The following is a 21,521-nucleotide window of genomic DNA, read 5'->3' on the forward strand; positions in this document are numbered from 1 at the left end:
TTCTTGCCTTTTTATTTACTCAAATCTCACGACCTCTCTGCAAAACTCTATAAAGTGTCAAGTTTGCTAATTGCTAATTGTAGAGATGAATGGCGATGCTAGTAGTTAGCTTTCTCTATGCTAACAGATGACAGCTTTCTTCAAGTATTAAAACCTACTTTGCAAAACAAGAACTGCAAACATGCAGAAAGTGCCCAGCCAACAATATTTTGGTCCCAGAACAGACGTTTCTAATGTTCTCTTAAGAAGAGCCTACAGAGAATGTTCTTATTTGGTTCCTAAAAGAAAATAACCAACTGGAAATGTTCTGTGTTTGCTGAGTGATTCTGATTGGCTAAAAAAAAAGCGTGGGTTGTCCGCCTGTTCTTTTCCTCGCTTTTCCCAGAGACTGGTGTGATTTCTCCAGACACTGATTTCAGTGATATCTGTCAGGTAGTTAGAGGCGTTTTGTGCGTCTTACAAATTTGCTTACAGCATCTTTAAATCAAGAACTTTTAAATCTCCGAAGAACCATACAGCCAACTCAAAGATGCTGTGTGTAACACAAACTTTTCTAAAAAGTTTAGTTTTTAGAACATCTAGTTTTCTAAATGTTAGTTTGCTTACAACAAAAAAACAACATCTACCAATTTTCTTCTAAATATTTAAAGGGGTCATGATGCTAATTTATAAGTTAATTGTTTTTTTATCAGGTGTAACATTATTTTTCACATAGTGTACATTATTGCAGCTCCTCTATTTGTGTGTTTACAAATGCTTTAAAGCATGACAGTTCAGACACACGCGTTCGGCCAATCACAACGCAGTGAGTCAGCTGGCCAATCAGAGCTTGGCTTTTCAGAGGGCGGGGCTTTGTAGTAATCAGAGGGTGCTTCTCAATTCTTATTTGTGCATCCTCGTTTCCTTTCCTCGCTTCCTTTCCTCGCTTCCTTTCCTCGCTTCCTTTCCTCGTTTCCTTCCCTCGCGTCTCAGCTCCGCCCCCTGGAGGACGCGGGGGAAGGCTGCAAGGAAAGGAAATGAGGATGGAGGAATCGAATGAAAGCTTTTTTATACATTGGAATACTTGATCACTCGAGCGTCACTTTACAGCGTCATCAGCTGCGTTCAGAAGATCTGCCCTTATGTTGTTGAAGTTTGGTTATTTAAGAAATTCATAATAAATAATAATAAAGCAAGATACCCTGTTGAAATATGTGACATGTGTGATTTATATAAACTGCAATAAAATTATATAGCTATACAATTATTGTGACCGATGTGAAGGGGGAGGAGAATTTACATGTGCGTCACGTTAAGTCAATAAAACACTTCCGCATAGGATACACCTGTGTATCCTCGCTCATCGCTCCTCTGGAAGCTCCTCACTCCTCACTCCTCGATCCTCGCCTCCGCACGGTGCAATTAGAGAATTGAGATGTCCTTCAAGATGGCTGAGCCCGATCGGTTTCCGGGTCATAGGATGGAGGACGGAGGAGCGAGGAGACGAGGAGGGATATTGAGAAGCACCCACTGCATTTCAGACAGACTGGGAATAGAGGTCCTGCAATAATGGGAAAATTTTTGTTTTTCTTAACAATAAAGTACATTAATATATTCTTATTACACCTGATAATCAAAATAATGAACTTTTGAATAGCATCATATGACCCCTTTAAGAATACACTTGATAAGTATAATGTTTTTAAGTCTTGTTTTAAAAAAAAAAGTTAGTTAATGCATAAAACAAGAAAATAATATCTGCCAATTTTCTTCTCAATATTTAAAGGGATCATATGATGCTTATTTAAAAGTTCATTTTATTTTATCATTATTTTTTTATTGGGTGTAATTATCATGATTATCATGCTTTAATTGTTCAAAAAACATTATTTTTCACATACTCTACATTATTGCTGCTGTGTGTTTGTGTGTTTGTGTATTTACAAATGCTCTAGAAGCCTTAAAGAGGGGCGTTACAATTCAGACACAGGCTCAAGGTGTTCGGCCAATCACAGCGCACTGGGTCAGCTGGCCAATCAGAGCACTCTTCGCTTTGTAGATATCAGCGGTGTTTCAGACAGACTGGGAAAAGAGGTGCTGCAATAACGAACACTGTGTGAAAAATAGTGCTTTTTTAACAGTAAAGAATATTTTCTATTACACCCAATAATCAAAATGATGATCTTTTGAATAGCATCATATGACCCCTTTAAGAATATAATATTTTATACTGACCCCTCTTAGACCCATTAATATAATATTTTACTGAATAAAAAGTGAAAAAATGTTTGTTTTAGCAGAGAAGAGGAGGTTTCTCTGCCGAACTGAGGTGTCCTAATAATCATTCTGCTGGTGTGTATGTAAATGTCTCGCAGCCCCGTGTGGAGGCCACTTCACGGCTCCGGTGGGACTGGTTCTGTCCCCGGGGTGGCCCGGATACTACAAAGACTCCCTGAGCTGCGAGTGGGTCATCGAGGCCGAGGCGGGACGCTCCATCAAGATCAGCTTTGACAGGTCTGAGAATACACACACACTGAGGCATCAGCTTCATCCTCCAGCACAAATCACATATCACGCTGAGAGAAAGCAGAAGCAACATGTTATTATCTTTATCCGTGAACTTTGGGTGTGAGTTTTTTCATCCGTCAATCCATCTGTGCATCCATCCATCCATCTGTGCATCCATCCATCCATCATCTATCCATCCATCCATCTATCATCTATCCATCCATCATCCATCCATCCATCATCTATCCATCCATCATCCATCCATCATCTATCTATCTATCCATCATCTATCCATCCATCATCTATCCATCCATCATCCATCCATCATCTATCCATCCATCATCCATCCATCATCTATCCATCCATCATCCATCCATCATCTATCTATCTATCCATCATCTATCCATCATCTATCCATCCATCATCCATCCATCATCCATCCATCATCCATCCATCATCTATCCATCCATCCATTCATCATCTATCCATCATCCATCCATCATCCATCCATCCATCCATCTATCCATCATCCATCCATACATCATCTATCCATCCATCCATCCATCATCTATCTATCCATCCATCCATCCATCCATCATCCATCCATCCATCATCTATCCATCCATCCATCCATCATCCATCCATCCATCCATCCATCATCCATCCATCCATCCATCATCCATCCATCCATCATCCATCCATCATCCATCCATCCATCCATCATCCATCCATCATCCATCCATCCATCCATCCATCCATCCATCATCCATCCATCATCCATCCATCCATCCATCCCTCCATCAATCATCCATCCATCCATCCATCCCTCCATCAATCATCCATCCATCCATCATCTATCTATCCATCCATCCCTCCATCAATCATCCATCCATCCATCATCTATCTATCCATCCATCCATCCATCATCCATCATCCATTCATCCCTCCATCATCCATCCATCCATCATCCATCCATCCATCCATCCCTCCATCAATCATCCATCCATCCATCATCTATCTATCCATCCATCCATCCATCATCCATCATCCATCATCCATTCATCCCTCCATCATCCATCATCTATCCATCCATCCATCCATTAGAAACACACTGAGGCATCAGCTCTCTGCGGCGACCAAACGTTGCAGCTCATATCACGCGTACAGAAGCATCATATTCATATATCTTTATCCTGTCCTTTGTGTGTGAGTTTTTATAAAGTCTCTGCTCTAGAGTCTAGTTAATAAAGTGTAATGTCAAAGGTAATTGAATCGTCGGCCTGAGCTGAATGCGGGAACGTTCACATGTTTCCGGATGTGTTTGTCACGCGCTCAGCCCGAGAGCGGCTCAACATTAGCAGCTGTATAAGCGATGGCACCGCGTTACATGGACGGCTTGATCCATAGGCCGCTGTGAAAGGGAAATGGAATTAATCTATATCTTGTTACGAATGGTTGGCTTTATTTCATTAGCACTGCAACGCTTCCCTTGAGTAGCGCATTGAACTAGCATCAGATCTGGAGTGTGATACGCCTGACTCCCGGGAGCGAACGCTCGAGATCGGGAGAACAAAACTCTGTGTTTCTCCGGCTCTTCTTTATTACTTTTTTTTACTTTTCACACTTAAAAAATCCTGCAGGACTTTCTTTCTTCTGTAAAATATGAAAGGAGATCTGATGATAAATTTGCTGACTGCTCTTTTCTATCAAATTACTTGGAATGTGGGTGAAAAACAAAATAAAAAAGATATCATAAAAGTGCACGTGCCTCGTTTGAATTTAAGTCTTCTGAAATCATATGATCACTTTGTGTGAGATGTATAGAATATCCATCCATCCTTCTATCTATCCATCATCCATCATCCATATATCTATCCATCCATCTATCTATCTATCTATCCATCTATCCATTTATCCATCCATCCATCCAACATTCATCTATCAATCTATCCATCCATTATCCATCTATCTATCCATCTGTTCATCCATCCATCCATCCATCATCCATCCATCATCCATCCATCCATCCATCAATCTATCTATCCATCTGTTCATCCATCCGTCCATCCATCCATCCATCCATCCATCCATCCATCATCCAACTATCTATCTATCCATCCATCCGTCCAACCATCTATCAATTCATTCGTCTATCTATCCATCCATCCGTCCATCCATCCATCCATCTATCAATTCATTCGTCTATCTATCAATTCATTCGTCTATCTATCCATCCATCCGTCCATCCATCCATCCATCCATCCATCTATCCATCCATCCATCCATCTATCAATTCATTCGTCTATCTATCAATTCATTCGTCTATCTATCCATCCATCCGTCCATACATCCATCCATCCATCTATCAATTAATTCGTCTATCTATCCATCCATCCGTCCATACATCCATCCATCCATCCATCTATCAATTCATTCGTCTATCTATCCATCCATCCATCCATCATCTATTTTTTTCTCTATTAGTCAGGCAATGATAGCGTGATTTCACGGGACTATCTTCAGAAGAATAACTTACCGAGTACAGACTATTTTAGACTATTTTATTGATTTGTTTTGTTTTTATAGTAATGAATGCTATTTTGCTGAAAGCTAGAAAGAATATCGGGTTTTGATGCGTAAATGACTGCATTTTCATTATTATCTCACCCAATCCAAGCTCACGGCAGCAGATCTGTGTGTGTTCACACATCACAGTGTTTGATCCCCTCAGTAAACAGTGTGAACACTGGCTTCTCATTAACAGTGTCGGTCAATGAGCAACAGTTGGTCAGCCGTGGGTAACGAGCTGTTGGTGTTTGTGTGTCTGGATAGAAACACATTTCACAGTGTCATTTTTTTTTAATCTCCTTTCTTTGATCTGTTTATTTCCGGCAGGTTCCAGACAGAACTCAATTATGACTTTCTGGAGGTTCACGATGGGCCTAATCTCCTCTCGCCCCTTATCGCCTCTCTAAATGGCACCCAAGTCCCTCAGTTCCTGTTCAGCAGCGGAAACTTCCTGTATCTGCTCTTCACCACCGATAACAGTCGCTCTAACAGTGGCTTTAAGCTCTTTTATGAAAGTGAGTCGGCCGTCTTTATAAACCCTGTGCCTTTTGCCTGAGAAATGATATTTCACCCTGAATCGTATCGGTTTCTGCACACAAGCAAACAGCTTGAGGATTTCTCTTTGTAGTATTCTGTCTCACTCTCTCCATTTCATTCCCTTTCTCTTCTCTCCCCCCCTTCCTTTTTTTTGCGATTTAGTGTGCTTTATTGACTTGACAAAAACTGCTTTCATATTTCCAGACCGTTTGCAGCATTGCTGCTTACAACCTTAAATGCTATCAAATAAAACGAAAATAGCTTTTATTTAATTTCATATTGCTACCTGAGTAAACAAGGTCTATTAACAAATGATAAATACAGTTATCAATGCAATGTATTGCAATAATATAATATAATAATAATATAATATAAAAAATAAAATAAAATAAATTTAAGATAAGTTTACATTGCTTTTTTTTGGATGTTTACCTTTAATGCACAATAAAATTATTATTTTTTACTTAATTTTATATTGCTACTGGAGTAAACAAGGATTACTAACAAATACAATAATAATAAATACAATTATCAGTGCAATCCAAATGCAATGCAATAAAATACAATAAAATTAAATAAAATTAAATAAAATAAAATACCTTAATGCACAATACAATTGTATTTATGTTTATACTTAATTTTATAGTGCTGCCTGAGTAAACATGGATTATAATTTTTTTTAATAATTTTAAACACAATTATCAGTGCAATGCATTCCATAAAAATAAAATAATTTTAGTAAGTTTGCATTGTTTTTTTTCTGAAACCATATACATTTACCTTTAATGCACAATAAAATAAAATACAAAAATATTGACTTTATTAACTATTATAAAAAAATATCTCTTTATCTGTTATTTTAACTTTAAATTATGTCAAATAATCTCTCGTTTGCATTCTCTGTGCTTCAGGCGTCACTCTGGACACTCATTCATGTCTGGATCCCGGTGTTCCGGTAAACGGGATCCGTTACGGGCAGGACTTGGCCATCGGCTCGCTGGTGTGGTTTGGCTGTGAGCCCGGATACAGACTGAGCCACGAGGACCAGTTAGTGTGTGAGAAGAACCACTGGTGGAGCCATCCTCTGCCCACATGTGACGGTGAGCTTCCTCTCCATCAGACCAGTATCAGACCAGTGCGCTTCCTCTCCATCAGACCAGTATCAGACCAGTATCAGACCAGTGCGCTTCCTCTCCATCAGACCAGTATCAGACCAGTCCGCTTCCTCTCCATCAGACCAGTATCAGACCAGTGTGCTTCCTCTCCATCAGACCAGTATCAGACCAGTATCAGACCAGTGCGCTTCCTCTCCATCAGACCAGTATCAGACCAGTGTGCTTCCTCTCCATCAGACCAGTATCAGACCAGTGAGCTTCCTCTCCATCAGACCAGTATCAGACCAGTGAGCTTCCTCCCCATCAGACCAGTATCAGACCAGTGCGCTTCCTCTCCATCAGACCAGTGCGCTTCCTCTCCATCAGACCAGTATCAGACCAGTGAGCTTCCTCTCCATCAGACCAGTATCAGACCAGTGCGCTTCCTCTCCATCAGACCAGTGAGCTTCCTCTCCATCAGACCAGTATCAGACCAGTCCGCTTCCTCTCCATCAGACCAGTATCAGACCAGTCCGCTTCCTCTCCATCAGACCAGTATCAGACCAGTGCGCTTCCTCTCCATCAGACCAGTATCAGACCAGTCCGCTTCCTCTCCATCAGACCAGTATCAGACCAGTGTGCTTCCTCTCCATCAGACCAGTATCAGACCAGTATCAGACCAGTGCGCTTCCTCTCCATCAGACCAGTATCAGACCAGTGTGCTTCCTCTCCATCAGACCAGTATCAGACCAGTGAGCTTCCTCTCCATCAGACCAGTATCAGACTAGTGAGCTTCCTCTCCATCAGACCAGTATCAGACCAGTGCGCTTCCTCTCCATCAGACCAGTATCAGACCAGTGCGCTTCCTCTCCATCAGACCAGTATCAGACCAGTGCGCTTCCTCTCCATCAGACCAGTATCAGACCAGTGAGCTTCCTCTCCAGCAGACCAGTATCAGACCAGTGAGCTTCCTCTCCATCAGACCAGTATCAGACCAGTGAGCTTCCTCTCCATCAGACCAGTATCAGACCAGTGAGCTTCCTCTCCATCAGACCAGTATCAGACCAGTGAGCTTCCTCTCCAGCAGACCAGTATCAGACCAGTGTGCTTCCTCTCCATCAGACCAGTATCAGACCAGTGCGCTTCCTCTCCATCAGACCAGTATCAGACCAGTGCGCTTCCTCTCCATCAGACCAGTATCAGACCAGTGCGCTTCCTCTCCATCAGACCAGTATCAGACCAGTGCGCTTCCTCTCCATCAGACCAGTATCAGACCAGTGCGCTTCCTCTCCATCAGACCAGTATCAGACCAGTGCGCTTCCTCTCCATCAGACCAGTATCAGACCAGTGAGCTTCCTCTCCATCAGACCAGTATCAGACCAGTGCGCTTCCTCTCCATCAGACCAGTATCAGACCAGTGAGCTTCCTCTCCATCAGACCAGTATCAGACCAGTGCGCTTCCTCTCCATCAGACCAGTATCAGACCAGTGCGCTTCCTCTCCATCAGACCAGTATCAGACAGTGAGCTTCCTCTCCATCAGACCAGTATCAGACCAGTGCGCTTCCTCTCCATCAGACCAGTATCAGACCAGTGCGCTTCCTCTCCATCAGACCAGTATCAGACCAGTGCGCTTCCTCTCCATCAGACCAGTATCAGACCAGTGCGCTTCCTCTCCATCAGACCAGTATCAGACCAGTGCGCTTCCTCTCCATCAGACCAGTATCAGACCAGTGCGCTTCCTCTCCATCAGACCAGTATCAGACCAGTGAGCTTCCTCTCCATCAGACCAGTATCAGACCAGTGCGCTTCCTCTCCATCAGACCAGTATCAGACCAGTGAGCTTCCTCTCCATCAGACCAGTATCAGACCAGTGCGCTTCCTCTCCATCAGACCAGTATCAGACCAGTGCGCTTCCTCTCCATCAGACCAGTATCAGACAGTGAGCTTCCTCTCCATCAGACCAGTATCAGACCAGTGCGCTTCCTCTCCATCAGACCAGTATCAGACCAGTGCGCTTCCTCTCCATCAGACCAGTATCAGACCAGTGCGCTTCCTCTCCATCAGACCAGTATCAGACCAGTGCGCTTCCTCTCCATCAGACCAGTATCAGACCAGTGCGCTTCCTCTCCATCAGACCAGTATCAGACCAGTGCGCTTCCTCTCCATCAGACCAGTATCAGACCAGTGCGCTTCCTCTCCATCAGACCAGTGCGCTACTGTCATTCAACATTAAACTATTGTAGCGTTTTAATTAAAGCCTCATTGTATGCGCCTGTATAACAATTCTCATCATATTTAATTCAGACTGCAAATCTCATCAAAAAACATAATTTCTCTCACAGCAGGAAGTACCGTCAGATCTAAATAAAGACCAGTTCTGTCGAAACTGGTTGTTCATATGACAATATGTAGTTAAAGTTTCATTCAGAATTGGCAAATTTTTTATTTTATTTTTGGTTTAGTTTATGCATGTATAAAATAATAATAAATACATATCAATGCAATGCAATGCAATAAAATAAAAATAATTTCAGGTAAGTTTTTTTTTTTTTGAAACTGTATGTTTACATTAATGCACAATAATATTTAATTAAAATGTTTATATTTTATAGTGCTGCCCCAGAGTAAACTAGGATTATTAAAAAAATTAATAATTTAAAACACAATTATCAGTGCAATGCAATGCATTTCGATAAAATAAAATAATTTTAGTAAGTTTGCATAGATTTTTTTTGCGAAACTGTACATTTACCTTTAATGCACAATAAAATAAAATAAAATAAAAAAATATATAATATAATATATAATATGATATAAATACATAAACAATAAAATAAGTTTACCTTGAGTTTTTTATTCCGAAACTGTACATGTACCTTTAATGCACAATAAAAAAAATAAAAAAAAATAATAATATAATAAAATAAAATATATTAACAATAAAATAAAAGTAAGTTTACCTTGAGTTTTTTTCTGAGACTGTACGCTTACCTTTAGTGCACAATAAAATAATTTTTTAACGTAATTTTATATTGCTACTGCAGTAAACAAGGATTATTAACCCCAAAAAATATACAATTATTAATGCAATGCAATAAATAAAATGCAATAAAATAAAATGTGTGTTGGCAAAAAAGTATATTGTTTAGTTTAGTTTATATAGCGCCTATTATTGTCTATAGTGTCAAAAGAATGATTGCATTACATTCCCGTCCACATACATTATATATAGAGGCTGAAGTGTCACGGAATGTTCTGTTCTTAAAAACTCTGTGACTAAGTTCTCAAAGTCTTCTTCATGAGCAGCTTTGGCACTGTAAGAACTGACAAGTGTCTCCGTCTATTCAATTAGACATAATCATCAGATAAAATGTTAATTATAAACCAGAAGAACCCCTAGTTTGCTGCCAGACTGTTGACTAACGCTCAGGACTCAAGACATCTAGTTCTAGTTTAGCACGAAACTGATCCTCTAATACTCTAATAATTTATCGAAATAAAGAGCACTCATCGCATGTCTGGCCCGTTTGGCGTATTACATTTTAATGAATTCATGTAATTCTGAATGAACTGAATACGGGGGGAATATTCTGGGTACTTCACAGTGCCAGAGGGAAGAAAGAAAGAGAGAGATTTAGGCAGATGTTGAGCCCGAGGCGCTGGACTCTTTCATCGTCTCACGGGGAGTGACGCTGACGTTCATTATCATTAAAGGTGAAGTCGCTGAGGAAACATGCCTTCATTCCTTCAATTCTGAAGTTGCATGAAAGCCCTTAAGTTAAGAAAACGCTAAGTTATAAGGTTAAGGGTATCTTTAGTGAAACATGCGTTGCAAGAATAAACCTAAGGGTCCACTTAAGAAACTTTAAAAGGGACATATCATGAGAATCTGGCTTGTCCCGTGTGTAAGCGCTGTAATCGGCGCATCTACCAACCCTGAAAACATGAAAAGTGAAACCCAGTCACTTAGTTCTGGTGAGTCTTTCTCTGCAAGCATGTTATAAAATAAGCCGATCAGATTCTGACGTATGAAGAGGATCTTATTATAATATTCCCGGCCCTTAATCTGCACGGTTACACACACAACGCGACATTCGGTTCCTCACGCGACAGCAGAGACCAGTTCTAACGCGACGCAGAAGATCCAGCAAAGCATGAAACTGTTCTGTGGTCGAGCACAGACTGGACACTAGTGACCAGAACATGTCAGCGCTGTCTTATAAACACCTCAGGAACTGTGGACACTTGTGTAAGAGTTCAACATGATGATGAGATGATCAGTGTAACTCCACAACAACTACACAAATGTCTCCGCTAACATCCAGAAACTCTTCTTGAGTCTCTCCGTAAGGCTGCGCTCGCTACTGGTTATTCTGGGATTCTGGAGGAGTTCTGAGTTTCTGAAGCTTGTGTAAAGACTCCGCCTCTTCTGAACGGAGGCGGAGCTAAAGCTCATTTGCATTTAAAGGGACACACACAAAAATTGCGGGTTTTTGCTCACACCCAAAAAAGGGGCAAATTTGACGAGATATAATAAATGATCTGGGGGGATTTTTGTGATGAAATTCTGAGGACACTATATATTTATATTACATCTTGTGGGGCGTAATATGTCAACTTTAAGGCTGTTGTTAAGTATTTTCACTTACTGACTTGAGAGTTCCCTTATGCATTGCAACAAAGCCCTTAACAACCATTTAGCCCTGAAAAAAAGGACAAAAACAGGCCGTCTGCTTAACTCAAGCACGATGGATGATTTATTGTTAATTGAGGAGGAGGAGGAGGAAGTACTGATGTGCATTTTCAGCGATCGAAATAAGCCTGTGGAAAGTATGGCGTGAAACTAAATTGAACGAACGCCTACGTTTTCGTCACTTCCTCTCTGCGCTTGAATTAATGATCCCATGCCAGGCTTTCATCTGCAAGAGTGACTGATTATAGCGAATGGCTTGGGTGTTTTTCCCCTGTTTTTTTTTTTAAAGAAAGTTTTTTTGTCTATGGTCCAGTGTGGTTTGAATTCCTGCATTTTGTTTGAAGGCAAACACTCTCTTCTGATTGGCTCTGGTATGTGATTGATTTGGTTGCGAGTGCAGTGCGCTTGCAGAGAGTCTCCGCCCACACTCTCTTCTGATTGGTTCTGGTTGGTGATTGATTTGGTTGTGAGTGCAGTGTGCTTGCAGAGAGACTCCGCCCACACTCTTCTGATTGGCTCTGGTTTGTGATTGATTTGGTTGTGAGTGCAGTGCGCTTGCAGAGAGACTCCGCCCACACTCTCTTCTGATTGGCTCTGGTTGGTGATTGATTTGGTTGTGAGTGCAGTGCGCTTGCAGAGAGACTCCGCCCACACTCTCTTCTGATTGGCTCTGGTTGGTGATTGATTTGGTTGCGAGTGCAGTGCGCTTGCAGAGAGACTCCGCCCACACTCTCTTCTGATTAGCTGTGGTTGGTGATTGATTTGGTTGCCAGTGCAGTGCGCTTGCAGAGAGACTCCGCCCACACTCTCTTCTGATTGGCTCTGGTTGGTGATTGATTTGGTTGTGAGTGCAGTGCGCCTGCAGAGAGACTCCGCCCACACTCTCTTCTGATTGGCTGTGGTTTGTGATTGATTTGGTTGTGAGTGCAGTGCGCTTGCAGAGAGACTCCGCCCACACTCTCTTCTGATTGGCTGTGGTTTGTGATTGATTTGGTTGTGAGTGCAGTGCGCTTGCAGAGAGACTCCGCCCACACTCTCTTCTGATTGGCTCTGGTTTGTGATTAATTTGGTTGCGAGTGCAGTGCGCTTGCAGAGAGACTCCGCCCACACTCTCTTCTGATTGGCTGTAGTTTGTGATTGATTTTGTCGCGTGTCTGGTGTGGACACAAACTGCTTGTCTCTGTAATTGCATCACATCTGGTTAGGAGGACACGGTGTAAGAGAATGTGAATTGGAATGCAAGCACTTGTTTGAGAATGTGAGCTCAGTTTAAAATGATTTTCTGTTCCATCTCATGTTGTTGTCTCTCTTGCTGTTACAAGTTTCCACAGCCGAGTCTTAGCATGAGACTGAAACGTTATTTCTTTGGTCTGACCATTACTCAAGATCTATATTTTCCCAAATCAATAGCTTAAGCCCTGCCGAGATAATGCCACCAGCCTATCGCAGCCTTCGCTTTCTTGAGACACTTTGAGTCGCTCTTCAATTGACAGATTGTGTTCAGAAGAAACACAATTAGAAATGAGCCATGAGCTTCAGATTCCCTGATTGCACATATACATCATCAAGAGTCTATCCAATGCATACAAATGTGTGTTCATCTGCAATTTCACTTCAACATTCTGTGTGTTAGCACAACATATAGCAGATGGTTTTGGTCATGTTTTAAAATGTGTCCAAAATCACTCTTTTATTTGGACACAAATCTGAAATATTTCATAGAATAGAATGTGAAGAACATGAAGTACTTTGTAATTTTTCATTATTTATGCATCATTTATGCATTTGGCAGACGCTTTTGTACCAAGCATTTTTTTTAAATGGGTTCATGCGTTCCCATTTTTATTTTAAATCAAAATTATGTATTCTTTCATCTACACACAAATTTTATATACATTTTTGGAAATCATTATTAAAACCATTCTTACATAAATTGTCGTATTCAGTTCAGTGTGACAAAACTCCGCCCACTCTCTCTTCTGATTGGCTCTGGTTGGTGATTGATTTTGTTGCGAGTGCAGTGTGCTTGCAGAGAGACTCCGCCACACTCTCTTCTGATTGGCTGTGGATTGTGATTGATTTGGTTGCGAGTGCAGTGCGCTTGCAGAGAGACTCCACCCACACTCTCTTCTGATTGGCTGTGGTTTGTGATTGATTTGGTTGCGAGTGCAGTGTCCACTATAAAGCAAACGCTCATAAAGCAAACGCTCATTATCATATCTGAATCTCAGCTCTTGATCATAGTGATATGAACAGTAATGATGGCGAGGGTTTTACCGTATCGATCTCATCAAAGTGGATTTGCTTTGTCAGCAGAAAACAGCGTCTTCTCGAGACGAACAACACGAACCAAACTCTTCAGTCTCAGATACACGACAGTGTTAGAGGGCGGAGCTATGAGCTCAGCCAATCAAGACCAGAGGCTGGAATTATGCAAATGAGTTACATTGTAACAGGAAGTGAGACTGGAATTACTGACGACTCGTTTCAACAGTTCAGAATCGATTCTTTCTTTTAGGAGACGATACGTTTATTTGTCGTGCACTTTGATCTTTAAAACTTCGCAGAGCTTTTACATTCACCAACAGCTGTATTGCATGAAAGGGAATATCTGAAAAAGCTGAATAGGGCACTGCTTGTGTAAAAAAGTAATGCACAGACTTGCCTTGAAGAAGGGATTCGAGTCAGAAGAGATGAAACTATAGCATGCAGTCATCATAAGAGAGTTTTGCAGCACTCACTCATTTCCTTAGCAAAACTTTCATGGACACAGTAAAGTGACTGTGACCTTTCCCGGAGACTTCGGCGGGTGGACAGTAGCTCACAGTCGAGGGATTCCTCGTTACTCTCATTAACCTTCCGGGGGGATTTTTACTTCCGGTGAAGGTTAGTGAATTCCCTGAGCTGAAGTCTGAAGAACACAGAAGACACCGAGAACAGCTGTGAGGTTTCAGATCTGTTATTAAGATGATTTCCACATGTGTTCCCACAGCTCTGTGTGGAGGGGATATTCGCGGTCCTGAGGGCATCATCCTCTCTCCCGGCTTTCCCGAACTCTATCCCAACTCATTAAACTGCACCTGGACTCTGGAGGTCAGCCATGGCAAAGGTACGTTCCCGGGAGATTCCTTCAGGGGAAGAGCAGAGCTCGCTTTAGATATCACATCTTGGCCAGTGTGTATTTTTATTTATTGAACATACACTCTAAAAACTGCTGGGTTGTTTTAACCCATATCTGGGTCAAATATGGACGATTTAATTAAAAAATGTAACCCAACGACTGGATTTGTCCATATTTGACCCCAAATTTAAATTTGACCCAGCATTTTTTAGAGTGTATACTTTCTGTGTGTGTGTGTGTGTGTGTGTGTGTGTCTACATGAAAAAAAACCCATTTTAGATATCCTAGATAAACATAGGATAGTAGATTTTTCATAGTCTGTGATTTTCTTTGGTGAAAGTTGTCAGAAAACGTGCAAAACAGATTCTTTAGTGGAAATTTGTACTCATTTGTTTATATTATCGTTCAAAAGTTTTGGGTTGGTAATATTTTTTTATGTTTTTTTTTTTTTTAAAGAAATCTCTTCTGCTATTTGAACAAAAATACAGTAAAAATTGTGAAATATTATTCCAGTGTAAAATATCTGTTCTCTATGTGAATATACAGTAAAGTGTAATTTATTCCTGTGATCAAAGCTGAATTTATCATCATTACTCCAGTCTTCAGTGTCACATGATCCTTCAGAAATCACTATAATATGATGATCTGATGATCAAGACACATTTATGATTATTATCAGTGTTAAAAACAGTGTTTTTTGTAGATTACAATTTTTGTGTGAACTGTGATTTTTTTAAAGATCCTTTAATGAATAAAAAGTTAAAAGAAAGAACAGCATCGTTTTGCAATATATGTATTTTTGTAAGATTATTAATGTCTTTCCTGTCACCTTTGATCAATTCAATACATCCTTGCTGCATAAAAGTTAATTAAAAAAAAAAAAAAGTTTTTTTAAGTCCTCCACTTAAAGCTTGTTTCCTCAAAGTCTCCCAGTGTAATTGTGTGTGACGTCCTGATGCAGAAGTCAGATATCTCGATCTGCTGTTCAGGTGTGCAGTTCACGTTTCACGCGTTCCATCTGGAGGATCATCACGATTATCTGCTCCTGACGGAGAACGGCAGCTTTGCTCGACCGCTCGCTCGCCTCACCGGATCCCAGAGACCAGCACCGGTCAACGCCGGGCTCTACGGGGACTTCAAGGCCCAGCTCCGCTTCATCTCAGACTTCTCCATTTCCTTCCAGGGGTTCAACATCTCGTTCTCAGGTGAAAACAGTTCTCAGTGTTTCCGATCGCAGTTGATCTATCTATCTATCTATCTATCTATCTATCTATCTATCTATCTATCTATCTATCTATCTATCTATCTATCTATCTATCTATCTATCTATCTATCTATCTATCTATCCATCCATCCATCCATCCATCCATCCATCCATCCATCCATCCATCCATCCATCCATCCATCCATCCATCCATCCATCCATCCATCCATCATCTATCTATCTATCTATCTGTCTGTCTGTCTGTCTGTCTGTCTATCTATCTTTCCATCCATCTATCCGTCCGTCCGTCCGTCCGTCCGTCCATCTCTCTATCTATCTATCCATCCACATCTATCTATCTATCCATCCACATCTATCTATCTATCTATCTATCTATCTATCCATCCATCCATCCATCCATCCATCCATCCATCCATCCATCCATCCATCCATCCATCCATCCATCCATCCATCCATCATCTATCTATCTATCTGTCTGTCTGTCTGTCTGTCTGTCTGTCTGTCTGTCTGTCTATCTATCTTTCCATCCATCTATCCGTCCGTCCGTTCGTCCGTCCGTCCGTCCGTCCGTCCGTCCATCTCTCTATCTATCTATCCATCCACATCTATCTATCTATCTATCTATCTATCTATCTATCTATCTATCTATCTATCTATCTATCTATCTATCTATCTATCTATCTAACTATCCATCCATCCATCCATCCATCCATCCATCCATCCATCCATCCATCCATCCATCCATCCATCCATCTTTTCTATTCAACTAAGCTTGAAAACGAGCCAAACAGTGCTAAAAACACACACTATTTGCAGATGTTTCATGTTTGGCTGCATTATTTCTTTAAGGTCATCGTGATGCAGGACTCAAGACTCAGTTTTCTGTTAATTGTTCCATTCAATTAAATTACATTCAGTTTACGAATCAGCCATTCTGAGCAAAGAATGAATTTTCCATTATTAAATAAACTGTCATAATCACTTAAGTGTGACATTTTACATGAACTTTGGGCTTCAAAAACTTCTGTGCAAATTGTTCGTAAAAGCATTTTTCCCTAAACTGTAAAATAATGAACCGGTTCTTACCTTAAAAATGGCAAACGTTTTCCCCATAACAATATCACAAAGATTTCGCTCACAACAGTTTATGTAAGAATGGTTTGTGTCCGTGACCATCCATTAGTAGCAGATCTAATAATGAGTGTTAAATCTGAAGGTTATTCCAGGACAAGAGCAGTTATCGTTATCAGCGCCTACAAGCCCGTTTCTATGAAAAGTCATAGCAGCAATTAGATATAGATGGCGCTTGTACAGCGATACAGGCAATCGATTGGCAACAGCTTGAGCTTCGTCTCAGTGGCTTATTGAAAGTCTGAGACGTATCAGTGTTTCCGGCAGTCCTTTCGTCAGACTCCAGCGCAGGCTTTTTTACCGCTCGCTGATATTAGACTTGGCTTCGGGCAGCGTTTGTCATCAGCCACAGATTTCCACCGGCCACTGCCGTCTAATGGAATTAGCTGATCCACCAAAAGTGGAAAAGAAACCGATTTGACAACTAAATATGAGTTTATTTAGTAGGGGAGGAAAAGTCAAGAAGCCAGCAGCATTTTAAAGCAGTTCCAGTTTCCAGGAATAACAGGCTTTAACCCTTCTGCGTCCACAACATTTGAGTTGTTTTGATCATTTTGCCTGTGTTAAAGGCGCAATATGTACGATTTTTGGATTAGAATATGCAAAAATCTTTAGAACAATGTTATATGTTTGTTGTTTAAGGCGAGACACGGCAGGCAAAAACATAGTTTTTTTTTATCACTTGTCAATTTTGAGATTTTGGGCTATTTGTCTTCAATAACATGTCTTCTTCCAGACTTGTGGTGAAAAAAAGTCCGAAATACACATTTAGGTCTTTATTTTACTAACTTTGTCTGTTTGCGTCTGTAGATTTCTCAGAAATTCAACTAAAGTTGTGCTCCGCGCGATCTCTGTCTGCTTCCTTTTAATCACGCAAACGTCTGGAAAGCTCTCTCTCTGCTGTACAATGCAGTCGGATCCAAATATGCTAATTTCCTTTTAATCAGCAACCAATCGTGAAAGTACAATGGGCATTTAACTCTAAAAGTGAAATCTCATTGGCTGATGTCAATGTCTGACACCGTGATTGGTTCAGAAGCATCACGTGACGCGCTCTGACACTCAGATGTGTGTTTTTGACTGTTTTTCTGCTCAGTTAAAGGCCATAAATGCTGTTTATAAGTTTTGATGTGATTTAGGTGGTTTGTATTGTTGTTGCTAATGATTTGATGAGATATTGTGTCTGTAAATAGTTGTTTCCACTAAAAAAGTATGAATTTTTACATTACAAATCTTTAAATGCCTTTTTCTCAAAATGAGTTTGTCATTCTCCAGTATAAACATCTCAGCCGATGTACACCAAACTCTCCAGTTACACACTTAGCAGTATTCTGAAGATATGTTCAGAGGGATTTGTTAATAAATCATTCCTGGCCTGATTTATGTGACATTTTAATCCACAAAAATATGGAGAAAATCTATTTTTTAAGGCTATGGACAGTATATTTAGATTTCCTAGGTCATGAAAGCATATATCCTGAAATCCCTCTGAACATCTTTCTTCATCTTGTGTGTAATCAAAATGAAACAAGAATTTTGCACCTGGCTTTATCATATGTTCAGATCTATCTACTGAAAATATATGCAAAATTGCGCATATTTAATGAGATAATGCCTAATTTGCATAATTAAACATACAAATTTCTAAAACTTGTAATACATTTTTTTTATGAACTTGTGTAAGTAATCAACTAAGGAAGTTTCATGGTGATATCTATTATTTTAAAATTGTACCCTATTCACCTGTAGTGTCTCGCTTTAAATGTTTAAATCCAGCTATTTTAACCCGTGTAATGGCCCATGTTTTTGTGTCACCTGTCAGTGAAGTCATATGGATCTCTGAGCTGGTGTGAGTGAGTGGAGGCGGGGCTAATATGCATATTCATAGAATAGGGTGTCGAGTTACATTCAAGCTATTTTATTTAAGGCATGACGAAACATTTAAATATGTCATTTTGGTGTCATAACTAAACCAAAAAAATGAATAAAACTAAAGTAAAACTGGTTATAGGAGAAAAAAAAAAGAAAAAAATTCAGTTGGACAGATTTGTCATGTTTGGCTGCACTACTTTTTCTCTCTCAGTTCAGATTCAGTTTGTTGGAGGACGAGCCGTTCTGATGGAAAGCCAAGCTGTGAAGAGCCCATAGGGTTTGGCTCATGTTTACTGAGCCATCATAAACATTAATGAAGGACCAGAGTTATGAATACCCATACAATTATCCACAGGCCAAGTTCCCATATTAGCCTAATATAAATTCCCTGATGAAAACTGTGGTTGACCTTTTCTGAATACTGAATATTGATGGGATTGACAGAAGCAGACATGCATAATGCAAAAAATAGCACTCGTGAAAGTGCAGACAAAAGCTTTCCCCCATTAGCATTTGAGCATTGAAAGTGCAGAGACAAGAATTGATATCTGTACGTAATATGAAATCTGTTTTTCTATACAATTTCAGAGTGGCAAGGTGCAAGCGCTCGTATGCTGAACACATCTGTGTTTGTAAATAGATTTAAATATGGAGATATGGGAGCAAACAAAGCAATTGACGTTGTTTTGCTATCGAGCATCAGACTCATCTGATCTCGCAGAGAAGCGCAGCTGCGGTTCAAGGCGAACCTTCATTTACACATGGAAATGATTTACACTGTGGCTTTAATTGATTGTTTGAGTGTTTGCAGATAACCCTGGGTAAATGTTCAGTCTCCGTTTACTCTATGAATCATGATGTGATATTAAACGAGACATTGGTTGAATATCAAGGCCATGCTAAAGCCACTCCAGCGGGAGTTCTTCTCTATATCAGTGTCAGTGTTTCTGAACCAACACGGCACAATATTCCTCATTATAATAATTAATGCGCAGAATAAAGGGGCGGGGCCTGGTTGAGTTAGTTAGTTGTTGTTTTTTTTACATGCTTTTCAAATGTTAAATTAGTGTCTAACTCCAAGCAATCAATGTCACTATTTCTGAACTCCTGAAACGCCTCCATTGTAGTCTTGAGTTTCTTCCGAGAACGAACACGTCACATTATTCCTCATTATAATAATTAATGCGCAGAATAAAGGGGCGGGGCCTGGTTGAGTTAGTTAGTAGTGTGTTAAACTGGCGGTTATGGTAATTAGGGGCGGGACATTTATGCGGGACGCATAAATCTTGAATACTTAGGAGCACAAACTTGGTCTCTTTTTAAAGGAGAAACTTGGAAGATTATTGTAATAGAAAAAGTGATAAAAGTGAAATTAAGGATAGAAAACACAAAGCACACAAATACTGGATAAAGCAGTTTATTTTATATAACTTTTATATCAATACTTTTTGAGATTGAATAGCAATTTGGATATTTTTTCTTCTTCTGGGCATTTCTTTTTGCAGTGCATCATGGGATTGTCATGTTGTCTTCTCTATAAAGGATGCTTTTGATGAAAGAACATTAGGTAACACTTTACTCAAAGCCTTTATGCATTAAAAAGTATTTTAATGCATTAATTATCCAGCTTATAATGATCTCATGAATAATCATAACCACAGTTATCATATTATCTATTCATTGAACACCTTTAGAAAGTATAATGCATTAAAACACACGATAAACAAACTATTTCAGATGTAAGGAATCTGCAGATATTATAATGCATTTTAACTTTGGTTAAACTTAAGGCGTAATGCATAATAGCATGCGTTATGAATATGCTTATATGGTATCATCCTATATAGGCGACTTTTCACCGGCTCCTTGTGCGTTTTAGAATCGATTTAAAGATGTAAAAATACCCGAAGCTCTGGAATAACTTGCCCATATATGTTCGGCAGGCCCAATCTCTTTCAGCATTTACAGTTTACAGTTGCTTTGGTACATTTCTCGATTCATCCTCGACTTTGTCTAAAATGTAGACAAAGTAGGATTGGAAACACAGCCTTTTCTGCCAGAGCCACAGTTTTTTGGAATAAAGGGAGTGTAATAGTCTCTCCTCTTTTAAAAAACAGCTTAAATCTTGGATTAGGGACAATTACAATTGTAACCATACACACTAAATACTTAAGTCCATATTTTTATTTTTTTTATTTTTTTATACTGTATTTATTTTATACTGTAACTAGAAAAAAAAGTTTGTTGAGACAAACTTTAAGTTGGCTTGAGAAAGCCGGACATGAGAGTTTGAAGAAGTTTAAAGTAGTTTAAATTTTGATCGATAGATTAGTTAGAAAGAAAGAAAGAAAGAAAGAAAGAAAGAGAAAGAAATACAAAATAAAGATAAGAAAGAGAGAAAGAAAGATAAGAAAGAAAGAAAGAAAGAAAGAAAGAAAGAAAGAAAGAAAGAAAGAAAGAAAGAAAGAAAGAAAGAGAAAGAAAGAAAAAATAAAGATAAGAAAGAGAGAAAGAAAGAAAGAAAGAAAGAAAGAAAGAAAGAAAGAAAGAAAGAAAGAAAGAAAGAAAAAAGAAAGAAAGAAAAAAGAAAGAAAGAAAAAAGAAAGAAAGAAAGAAAGAAAGAAAGAAAGAAAGAAAGAAAGAAAGAAAGAAAGAAAGAAAGAAAGAGAAAGAAAGAAAAAATAAAGATAAGAAAGAGAGAAAGAAAGAAAGAAAGAAAAAAGAAAGAAAGAAAAAAGAAAGAAAGAAAAAAGAAAGAAAGAAAGAAAGAAAGAAAGAAAGAAAGAAAGAAA

At 39.6% G+C, this 21,521-nt stretch overlaps 1 protein-coding gene across 1 annotated transcript in view; it reads left to right on the forward strand.

Moving 5' to 3' along the window:
- Window positions 1-21,521, forward strand: part of csmd3a (CUB and Sushi multiple domains 3a) — a 382,979-nt gene that overhangs the window by 130,579 nt on the left and 230,879 nt on the right. The window contains exons 16-20 of the mRNA XM_079626776.1: window positions 2,355-2,493; window positions 5,383-5,570; window positions 6,504-6,692; window positions 14,373-14,489; window positions 15,491-15,706. Of these exons, the coding sequence (XP_079482902.1) occupies window positions 2,355-2,493; window positions 5,383-5,570; window positions 6,504-6,692; window positions 14,373-14,489; window positions 15,491-15,706 (849 nt within the window). The remainder of the gene's footprint in view (window positions 1-2,354; window positions 2,494-5,382; window positions 5,571-6,503; window positions 6,693-14,372; window positions 14,490-15,490; window positions 15,707-21,521) is intronic.

Source organism: Phoxinus phoxinus (assembly GCF_949152265.1).
Source record: "Phoxinus phoxinus genome assembly, chromosome: 10".
Lineage (NCBI taxonomy): Eukaryota > Metazoa > Chordata > Actinopteri > Cypriniformes > Leuciscidae > Phoxinus > Phoxinus phoxinus.